Below are 11787 nucleotides of genomic sequence, written 5' to 3' on the forward strand. Positions count from 1 at the left end.
AGGGAATGAAGAGCAAAAATGACCTACTGAGACCTCATCAAGATCAAAAGCTTCCGCACTGCAAAGGAAACCATCAACAAAACTAGTAGGCAACTGACAGAATGGGAAAAGATAGTTGCAAATGACTTATCAGACAAACGGCTAGTATCCAACACCTACAAGTAACTCACCAAACTTCACACCTGAAAAATGAATAATCCAGTGACAAATGGGCAGAAGACACGGATACACACTTCTCCAAAGAGGACACCCAGATGGACAACGGACACATGAAACAACACTCAACATCACTCATCATCAGGGAAATACAAATCAAAACCACACTGAGATATCACCTCACACTGGTCAGAGTGGCTAAAATGAACAAATCAAGACACTACAGATGCTGGCGAGGATGTGGAGAAACACGCACCCTCTTACACTATTGGTAGGAATGTAAACTGGTGCGGTCGCTCTGGAAAACAGTATGGAGGTTCCTCAAAAACGATCAATAGAACTCCCCTATGACCCAGCAATAACACTGCTAGGGATTTGCCCAAGGGATACAGAAGTGCTCATGCATAGGAGCACATGTACCCCAATGTTCATAGCAGCGCTTTCAACAATAGCCAAATCATGGAAAGAGCCTAAATGTCCATGACCTGATGAGTGGATCAAGAAGATGTGGTTTATGTATACGATGGAGTACTACATGGCAATGAGAAAGAATGAAATTTGGCCATTTGTGGCAATGTCGATGGACCTCGAGGGTGTGAAATAAGTCAGGTGGAGAAGGACAGGTACCATATGTTTTCACTCATAAGTCTAACAGGAGAAACTTAACAGAGGTCCATGGGGACAGGAAGGGGGAAAAAGACCCAGGGAGAGGGAGGGAGGCAAATCATGAGAGACATTTGAACACTGAAAACAAACTGAGGGCTGAAGGGGGAAGGAGAAAGGGGAAGGGGGGTGATGAACATAGAGGATGGCACGTGTGGGGAAGAGCACTGAGACCTATATGGGAACCAACTTGAAAATAAACTATAAAAAAAAAAGAGAAATGAGCTATCAAATATTGAATAGGAAGAGACAAATTTGTCATAATCTGTAAGCTTTGTTTTTCTACTTAAAAGTCAGAAAGAAAAGATGTAAAATAATAAAATTAATGTGTTCAAAAAAAGACAGACACTCAGGAAAGAAAGAATCTGTAGCAAAACTCTAGCAATTAATGTCAATTCTATGTAAATTTAGGACAAAGACCAAAACAAACGTGGTGATTATGGTTATGGAACAAATGTAATGATGGCAACGCAGATGGAGCAGAAATTATATAATTAACAATTATATATCTATATCTATATCTATATCTATATATAAAACAATTGGGATGGGAAAGGAAAAGAAGGTGGGAGGTAATATAATTATGTTGATTTTCTTATCCTTAAGTAGCTGTAGTCAAAAGATACCATCTAAAGCAGACAAACCTGGCAATAAGGGTTCAAGTATATTCAGTAGCACAAAGGGAAACACTAAGAAATATAAATTAATCAACAAATATTGGGTGTATAAAAAGAGGAAAGAGAAATCTTCTCAAAGGAAATACATATAAGCATTTAATCATTATTTGTAATATCACAAAATGGGGAATAAAATACTAAATATTCACACATAGGGGGCTGACTAAATAATTATGACATATTTATGCAATAAAATACTATCCAGCTATAAACTAAAGGACCTTTTTATGTAGTGATATCAAAGAATTGACAAGATTATATGTATGTAATTATATGCGGTTATATGTATGCATTATACACACACACACACACACACACACACACATATATGTTTTCTCTAGAATGGTGCATAAGAAACTGGTAACAATGACTGGGTAGTGAGTGGTGGCAGAGAGGTGGGAAGGAGATTTTTAAAAGTATTTATTTATTTTTTAGGAGAGCGCAAGTGGGACAGGGGCAGAGAGAGGGGGACAGGGGATCTGAAGCGGGTTCTATGCTGACAAACTGACGGTAGTGAGCCCAATGTGGGGCTCGAACTCATGAACCACGAGATCATGACCTGAGCAGAAGTTGGACACTCAACTCACTGAGCCACCCAGGTGCCTGGGGAAGGAGATTTTTAATGCATATTCTTTGTTATCTTTTGAACTTTGAACCACTAGGATTTGACTGATTTTTTTAAATAAGTTAAATTTAAATTTAAGATGAAATGTGAAGAAATCATTGACCTGTCTTTGCACAGTCTTATGGATATCATGTTATGTGAGATGCATGACATATGGTTTGTAGAGCTTCCTATCTGCACATACAACATTCCTTTTTCTAGCCCCTGAAGACTGAGGCACACATATAGGGCAGTGTCCTATATGTTGCTCACTTGACCCCCTGCATCCATGCCTATTCTTAACCTTGGTCTGGTGCAAGCCCTTTAGCAGGTAAAACTGACAATGTTATAAAAATATTTAACTAAGCTATATGTAATTCCCCCTGTAAATAATGTTCTCATATAGCTCATTTGCCATTATGACTACTTAGGATTACGACCTCACACAAAGAGAAGCAAGCTACTGCCAGTATCTTCTCAAGAAACAAGTTCTCAGGGCGCCTGGGCGGCTTAGTCAGTTAAGTGTCTGACTCTTGATTTCAGCGCAGGACATGATCTCACAGCTCCTGAGATCAAGTCCAGCTTTGGGCTCTGTGCTGACCAAGTGGAGCCTGCTTGGAAGTCCCCCTCTGTCCCTCCCCTCCCTCAAAATAAGTCAACTTGAAAAAAAAAAAAAGAAACTTAAAATTCTCAAAGTTAATTTGTAAAACTCGTAGCCATCAATTTAAAGTTTTGCTAAATTCCAAAAGCTCTCCTTACATATCAGGAAGCAGTCCTGGAAGACTCTGTCTATAGATCTTGGCTAAATGCTACAGGTAGTGAGAACTTGAGACCTAAAGGAAGTGTTCATCAGAGAGGAATTTTGTAGAGGGAGAGAGAAGAGAAGAAGGAATAACAGCCAGCCACATCTCCTGGCTCCAATCAACCCCCCAGATTGAAACCCTAGATGGGGGCAGGTATTAGAAACGACCAAATTAGTTATTGGAAAATCTCAGAGCACTGGTGTTTTTCACTTCCCCAGGCACAAGCTGAAAAAAGTGTGGGGTCTGTATAGGGCACCCAAGTGGCAAGGTAGAAAAGGCTGAGAAAGAAAGCTGGTGGGAACATACCCCTGCATACTCCCCTTACCTCCATGTGCCCCTCCCTGCCCTGTTTAGAAAGTCACCAAATCCATCTACTACCCAATTTAAAAGTCTAGATAGTGGAAAATACAGAATTCTAGATATCTATATTTACACATTAACAATTGGTCTTTGTGAGATGCAAATATTTACTCAAAGGGAGATATATGACGTGGTTATTTGAAGTACTTATTTGTGGTAATAACTTGAGCCATCATACTACCTTTCCTTCCTTCAAAATCATCCCATATCCATATATCCAAGAACAAAGAACAATAGAATACTGATGGCTAAACTTAATGGAGACCTTGCCAGGGTTTAAAAAAAAAAGAAAGAAAGAAAAAGAAAACATGATTTAATAAACCAGAAGAACCAGTTTGAACTATTTCACTTCTAGGGAAGAAGGAGCAAGAGAAGGAGCAAGAGACTATACAAGTAAAATAAAAAAAAAAAAAAAGGAAAGGGTCTATAGGGAGAGTTCCTGGAAAAGAACATTTGTGGAACAATAGGGCTTAATTCTTGTCCTTTTTCCTTTTCCTTCCTCTTTAGGAATAACTATGATGAAGCACTTGATCATTCTCCTTTTTTATTGCTGTTCCGAAAGGAGGAGATACCACACATGTATCTAGTGTGCTGGCACATGGAATAAGAACAGTGGAGTTGAAGGAGAATAACATTGTAGGAGAAGGTAAAGACCATGCCTCTTCACAAGCGAACAAAAACAGACAAATACACAGGAATAAAAATCCAAAAAGAAATGGGAAAGATGATTATAAAGAAAACTTCACTAAAGCAATTGAGGATTTAAATAAATGTGCCTAGATGGGAAAATTATAAAGATGCCAACTCTTGCCAATGATTAACCCATAAATGTAGTGCAATTTCAATTAAACCATTAAAAATTGGATTCTGCAGGAAAAACAGACAGACAGACCTAGGCAGGCCACCCTGCTTTCCTCATGGCGCTATGAGGCCTGATCCCCACAGTGTAGGCAGGGAGTGTCACAGAGCTGAGTGAGCCTGAGTCACCTGGACTCTTGTAGTTCCCAGGACAGTGCCCTGCCACAAAGCAGACATGGGAAACAGAAGAAGCTTATGATCCTACACATGACAAAGGAGCCCAGGAGGGGAAAATGTTCTCTCACTCAAATCTGTAAGAGTGATTTCCTAGCAATTCCTTTGGCTGGTATAACTGGAGAAAAGGATTCTTCTCTTCCTTTTGGGCACTAAATCCCTGTGTGCACCACACATCCTGTGAGGGAAGAAGGGCAGAGCTTCTTGGACGATGATGGACATTCCACTGGATGGGACGAGGGCAGAGAGTGTAACACCTGCACAAGGGTGCAGTGTGAACTTCCTCATCTCTTGTCACATCCAGCTCCCTGCCTCCTCTATCCACCATGGTATTTGCTGACTTTTTGCATCACCTTGGACAAGAGGAGGAACTTGTCAACTTGAACATGGGAGGCTTTAAGCAGCGCATCGACCAAAGGCACCCTCTTGTGGTTTTCTCACATCAGAGTCAGAAAGCTGCTTACCTGCCATTCAGAAGCAGTGAGTGACACTGATAAGGAGTATTATTTTGATCTGAACCCCTCCTTGTTCAGTTTTGTTTTGAATTTTTATTACATGGAGAAACTACATGTCATGGAGGAGCTGTGTGAGATTTTGTTCTGCCATAGTAAATGCTACCGTGAAGGCAAGGAAGAAAACTATAAGACAGACTGGGACAAGAAGGTCAATGATGTGAGTACAGACTCCTCTGAAGACTTTTCTCTAAGAAGGAGCTGGAGAAGTTTGATAAGCCACAATTTGGCCAACTCCAGAAGAAGATCTGCATCTGAATGGAAAATCCATCCAACCTACTGCCTGATGGGCCAAGCATGTCCTTGAGTGTGGTGCTGGCCTCCATTGTGGCCATGTGTGTCCACAGTATATCAGAGATCCAGGATGAGGATGGAGAGGTAGATGACCCCGTGCCGGAAGGCATGGAGATCACATGCATCGCTTGGTTCACCTGCAAGCTTGCCCTCTGACTGGTTGTTGCTCCCTTTCAAAAGAAATTCTGCAAAAACCCTCTGAATATAATTGACCTCATCTTCATTATTCCCTTCTATGTCACCTTGGCTGTAGACACCAAGGAGGAGAAAGCAAGGACATTGAGAACATGGTCAAGGTGGCCCATATCCACAGGCTTATAAGGATTTTCCAAATTCTCAAGCTTGCCCAGCACTCGGTAGGACTTTGTTCTCTTGGTGTCACATAGAGACACAGCTACCATGAAGTTAGGCCGTTGCTTCTCTTTCTCTCTGTGGGCATTTCCATTTTTTTCTGTGCTTATCTACTCTGTGGATAGAGGTGACCACATTTCCAGCCTCACCAGCATCCCCATGACTACTATGGGCTACAGAGACACCCACCGAGTCACCTTGCCCAGGAAGCTTATCGCCAGCACGTGCATCATCTGTGGCATCTTGGTGGTGGCCTTTCCTATCACCATCACCTTCAACAAATTTTCCAGAAGCAGAAGGACATTGATGTGAACCAGTGCAGTGAGGACCCACCAGAGACATGTCACAAACTACCTTATTTTATCATTAGAGATATTTATGCACAACAGATGCGCGCCTTCCTTACCAGTCTATCTTCTGTGGGAACTGTGGTGAGCAATCCCAATTCTACATACACTTCAAGCACTGAAGACAATGAGGATGTTTAAAACATGCATCCTTGGGGAATTACGCTGCAAAATGAGCAGGGACATTTGTGCCTTTATCTTGTAGTCTTTTCTGATGTTAGGTTAACACAGCTTATAAACTTCAATGTGTTCATTAAAATCATTAAATTCTCAGTGTGTACCTTTCAGCCATAGTTGGACATTCATTGCTCAAAAATGATAGAATCTTCTTTATTTTTCCTCAGTAAAGTGAATTAAGTGCCTTGTTCTAAAACTTATTTTTTATGAGCGAGTTGTGATATGATTTTAGGAAAAAAGGCGAATGGTACTGGGTGGAATTTATTGCTATGGCTTATGTATCACTCTGTGTTTGTCATTTACTCAGATTGAGCTAACTGTAAATTAACGATAAGAAGAGTCAAAGGGCCAGTGACTAACGACTACATGCATGTAAGATCCACAAAAGGAGACAATGCAAGTAAATCCATGTTCATATTCTTAACATGGGAATTTGGAGCATACTTGTCTAATTCAGTGTGGGGAAAAACTGGATTCTGCAATGAATCCAGTTACACATTTAGAGAAAATTAAGATACAAAGTCTACCTCAAACCAAATGTACACCAAAACACACACATTACACATACACACTAGTAGCAGATTTAAAAAGAGGCTAACTCTAAAAAGAAACTGTCTTTATATTAAAAGGAAATACAGGCAGAGTGCCCAGGGGTTCAGTCAGTTGAGCATCCAACTCTTAATTTCGGCTCAGGTCATGATCCCAAGGTCGCATGGAAGCCTACTTCATTCTCTCTCCCTCTCTCTCTCTCTCTCTCTCTCTCTCTCTCTCTCTCTCTCTCTCTCCCCCCCCCCACCACTCTACCCAACTCGTTCTCTCTCTGTCTCTCCCCCCTCTGTAAAATTTTAAAAAATTAAAGAAAAGAAGAAGGAAATATAGGCAAATGTGTTTTAGTAAATGTGTGATATGAAGACTCTTTTTTTAAAAAGGAAAAATATTACAGTTTAATAGAAAACATTGACAAGGACAGAGTACTTAAAACTCCAGAACGATGAAATATACCACAATAAAAATAAAAAATCAGGACAGTGTTGAGAGAAGCCATTAAACCACGCATTCAACATGTGACAATAGGCATACTTCAAGTGGTGAATAACTACCATGTGCAAAGTGCAGCAAATCTAAACATAGAAAATGAACTTGCTTTCCTCTTCCACAAATAAAGCAATTTTGGTGAGAGAGGAAACCAGTTCCCACTTACCATGTTGTTAAATTAGGCCGGGGGACGGGGTTCCTATGTTTCCTATGAACCAGGATACTATGTTTCCTGTGAACCAGGATATGTCCTGAGAAGGAACTTGGGCAGAGGCCTGTTCGCAAGCACCAATACACACCTCCCGGCTAACACACACACACTACCTGCCATAGGGGCCCCCAGTGAGCTGAGGGTCCCCGAGTCAGTTAGGAGTTCCTGGGAGAAAGGTGTGCCTCAGGAGACACTTCCCACCAGGAAGCCACAGAGGGGATGCTCACTGGGTGCACGAAAATCCCAGATGTGCCACACTGCAACACTGAGAATGGAGTGCTAAATGGTGCTGGGTTAATTTGCTATCCCTTTGGGGAAAGAAGTCAAGTTGGATCACGTCTCCCACCTTGCACAAAGGTAACTTCCAAGTAGATCTGTGAGACCCTTTAAGTGGAAAAGTATGAAGGAATTAGGAAACCCTATAAGAGACTCTTTTTGTAATTGGGGCGTGAGGAAGGACATCCTAAGCCACGCACAAAACCAAGAGGCAATGAAGGAAAAGCAGCCTGCCTTCAGGGCGAACAGGAGGAGGCCAAGAGCAAAGAGAGGAGGGAAGTGACAGGGTGTGAAGTGATGCATGCAGCATGTGTAGCAGACAAGGGATTGGCTAATCCTCTGCAGGACTGTCCTCAACTGTGGTGCGGCACCCATCTGCATCCTGGACCAACCCGTGGCCCGCCCCCAGAAGGGAGCCTGGAGCCAGTGTTGGGCACACTTGTGAACCTCTAAGCTGAATGGTGCTGTGGTGGCTAAGAGATTGACTTGGTGAGGGCTGTGCCTATCAAAGTGAGGGGATTATGGTTGAAAGTGCTTTGAAAGTGGCACATAGGGCCCCGGGGAGGATGCAGAGTTTGAGACTGGAGGTATCCGCTGGGGAGCTGGACATCTGCAACCTCACGAGCCACTTAATGAGGGTGGGGGGAGGTCAAATCACAAATTCCACAGGAGAAGTGGCAAGCTGGGGAGGGCACTGGGAGCTAGAGTGCAAGCCAGTACCCACAGGCACCAAATGTAAATGTAATCATGAGATGAATAAGAAGCAGAACCAGGGCTTTTGGGGAGCTGGAAAGCAGTCTGTGGGGGTGGTTCCAGATTTAGCCAAGAGGCAGGCGAGGCTGGGGCGGGCCCCATCAAGGCAGGGCCCTTCCCCACAGAGTGTGACAAGCTCAAACTTTGATGACTTTGTCCAATATTTCCCATGGGGAAGCCCAGAAAGAATCTGTTACTTGCAACAGGCAGGTAAGGCAAGTTTGGTGCCTGGTGGTCCCATGCTGTTTTATTCTGAATTAGGTATGAGAGGGGGCACAGGGGGCTTTCTGGTGCCGAAAGCCTCTGAATGTCTTAATCAGGCCCTGAGTGGCAGACATGCTCCTGAGTCCCCTCCACTGCCTCCAGGGTTCCTGCCCTGGCATGGCAACCAACCAAGAGATGAAGGGCAGACCAGAGAGGCCTGACCTTCCAGACACAAGGAGTGTTTTCTGGGAGGGCAGTGCCAGCAAATGCAGAGGAGGCTCGTGAGTTGGGCCAAGATCACACCATGGAGACCCTTCAATGCCAACAGGTTTCCCAGGGACAGAAAGTTGCTCATGAGATGGGCAGAACGTCTCCAAGGCCCTCCCTGAGTTAGAAGTCAGCTGTGGCCTAAAAGCGCCGAGTGCCTGCCTGGGAGATGGAGGACAAGTGCCTGTGGCTGCACTTGACTGGGGATTTGGCAGAGCGAAGAGCAGAAGGGACGTGCGTGTTAATTTGGGACCCCGAGCCAGGAGGAAGGAGAAAATCTTTTGTGCCTTTGTGCTGAGATTAAAGAGAATGAGCATGAGGGTGTCGCTGAAGACAGCATTGGCCAAGCAGCTTCCACGGGGACAAGTGGGTGTGGGAGCTGTCTGCACGGCCATTCTACTTGGGAAATAGAAGCTTGGTGCCTGGTGATGGCCAGTCCGCCTGAGACTGGCTTGGGAGAAAGGGGTGGTCACATTAGCAACCCTTCAGCAACATGACAGGGCCCAGCAGCAAGCAGAGGAAGAGACAAAGCCTGGGGAGGGGGACAGGGTTTCCCAGGAGTGAGCCCTGCTGAGGTGTGGTGTCACAGCAACCACAAGTCACATGCTGGCCATCCAAGGCGCCATTGCCTGGGAAGAGGCAGTGTCCCCAATGCAGGTTGGAAGATTCCCTGGTACCTGGCAGGTGCCCGTGCCTGCTAGTCAGCCTGAAGCATGGGGTGGGTGGGTACAAGTCTTAGGGGTGTAATCCACCTGCAACCCAAACTCCAGGAGAAGGGAGAAAAAGTAACAAAACTGTGCTCTATGTGGAGGAGAGCAGTCCAAAGGCAGAGCACGCACAGAGTGCTGATGCCCAGGGCATAGTGGCCCAGAGCAGCACCCCAGGGAGACCAGGAAAGGGCACCAGGCACAGAAGCAGCTCTTCCCAAGGGAAGCTTCTTGTTGAGAGTGTTGGCTAGGGCTCTGAGGAAGAGGACCATCGCTTGACACATCAACAGCCCTCAGGGAACCTGGCTTTGGTGATGCAGGGGCCAAGGTGCTGCTGAGAAGGGTCTGGCAGTGTTGAGAAGGGTGGCAGCGTGACTTGCCCAGATCCATGGAGTGATTCAGTGCACAGGGCTGGGTTCCTTTTTTCCTCCAAGGGGTGCCAGAAGTTTGGATGGAGGTGACAGAGATGTCTCCCCATGGACCTGCCATACCTTGCCACTACCCTCAGCATCTGCCCTACCACCCCATTGGGGGGGGGGTTCATGGAGGGCTCTGCTGGCCCCTTCTTGGGTTTCACCAAAGGTACCAAGGAAAGGGCAGAAAGGAGGCTCACCCAGAGGAGGCAGGGGCCAACCCTTCTCGCTCTGCCAGGAATCTGGGCTTGGGGTCCCAAGGAAGGGAAGGGGCCTGGAGGTAGGTCTAACAGCCGCTTCACAGGAGAGACAGAACTATACAAAGTGAGCATTCGGAGAGCAGCAATCATCACCGCTATACTAGTGTGTGAAATGCGCAGGGATGGGTTGTCCCGTGGTCCCCGAGAACGTGTACACAAACCCCAAGGATACTGACCTTCCTATCTAGGCTGGCAGTCAAGGAAAGACACCTTCATCGAGGGATTTCTCTGCTCCAGGTGCCAGGCACTGTGCCGCCTGCTTCACAGGTGTTGTCTCGTTCAGTCCTCCCAACACTCCATCCTGATTCCACTAACCCCACCTCTACTCCCATGCTTCCACCTGCAGCCCCCCAGCCCCTTCTTGAGGCTTATCCTGAGCACCGCAGCCCACCTCTACCCCACCTCCTGTGAGCACTGATAAGCATGCATTTGTTAGGGAGCAAACAAAGGCCCCAGTTAGTTAGCGTGGGTTGGTGTCGGCCAGTTGCGTATTTTTGTCTTCCTCTTCATGTAGATTCTAAACTCAAGGACAAGTTCCATGTCTCGCCTTTGCCAATCAAAGCACAAAACTTTATTGATGATACATACAAATGTAGGCTTGGGTGGAAAAGGTTAAGTCAGTACAGCACATAGCAGGGCGGTGTACTTTTTTGATGAATAGGCTCACCATCCATCAGCTCACACAGAAGAAGGAGTAAATGAGAAAGAATTCAACCAAAGCGGCAACAAATGCATTTTCAGCACAAGCTCTGATATGTGTCTGGTCTCCATAAAATGGTCCCGCTTAGACAGGGAGACCACCACGGGCAAGGCAGCCCTCGAGATGCTGTAAGAAGATGTTCTGTATCCGCAACTGGCAGCTGAAACAATCCTTTTACCACAGGAAGAAGGCTGCAAGGGAGTGATTGACAATGCACATTGCCTGCAGACTGCAAAACCAAGAAGTTACTCAAAGCCCTGTGGGAACCCCTGACTGGCCAGTAGGAGTGTGGTCCTCAATGAAGCAAGTGTAACTTTCACCCCATGATGTGGTGATGGGCTAAGGCTGGATCTTCAACAGCACCCACTGCAGATTCTTTGAATGAGAACACAAGTGTGTGTTCACCACAAGGGTTTTGGGCAGATTCAGTTCCATTCTGTTCGCAATAGCCATTTAAGAGTCCAGGGTGTCCAGGAGAACCTGGCTGTTTCTGTTCCTCATGAAGAGGGACATGAATGAGAGCAGCATTTGGGCACCCAGCAATTCCTTGCCAAGACTGGATTTTCAGACAAACCCATCACCAGTTTCAAAACCTGAAGCTCAGCACAGCCACTTCCCTCTGCTATCAAAGGAAACTTCAAGTCTGAAACGAACTTGGCAAGCATGTTATTAATAACTGTCATGCTTATTAACAAATTTAATCCGGCCTGCTGCAGAAATAAGATGCAGCAATGTGACACAGTCTCCTGACACACTTCATTGATGTACATCTTAATCTGGCCCTGATTTTCAATACTTGCATTCAAGTTATCTGGAGCATATAAAGCTTTCTCCTTAATAGCGGGGTCGGGAGCAGGGGTCGTGTTTCCAACAATGGAGAGGTTGGCCAAATGACTATTGATACCGTGGCTAAATGAAAAACTGGCATCCTTGGGCTGAGCAAACCACATTTTCCCCTGAATGGAATGACACTTGGAGAGGGCAT

At 45.2% G+C, this 11787-nt stretch overlaps 1 protein-coding gene and 1 pseudogene across 2 annotated transcripts in view; one reads left to right on the forward strand and one right to left on the reverse strand.

Annotated features, from left to right (window-relative positions):
- The first annotated feature begins 3691 nt into the window (after positions 1-3691).
- Positions 3692-6086, forward strand: LOC115283877 (annotated as a pseudogene).
- A 4557-nt stretch (positions 6087-10643) lies between these two features.
- ARMCX6 (armadillo repeat containing X-linked 6) overlaps positions 10644-11787 on the reverse strand; it is a 3201-nt gene continuing 2057 nt past the window's right edge. For both annotated transcript variants that reach the window (XM_029929948.1, XM_029929946.1), the window contains one exon: positions 10644-11747. In XM_029929948.1, coding sequence (XP_029785808.1) covers positions 11300-11747 — 448 coding nt within the window. In that variant the 3' untranslated portion in view covers positions 10644-11299. The remainder of the gene's footprint in view (positions 11748-11787) is intronic.

Source organism: Suricata suricatta, chromosome X, assembly GCF_006229205.1.
Source record: "Suricata suricatta isolate VVHF042 chromosome X, meerkat_22Aug2017_6uvM2_HiC, whole genome shotgun sequence".
NCBI classification, from domain to species: domain Eukaryota; kingdom Metazoa; phylum Chordata; class Mammalia; order Carnivora; family Herpestidae; genus Suricata; species Suricata suricatta.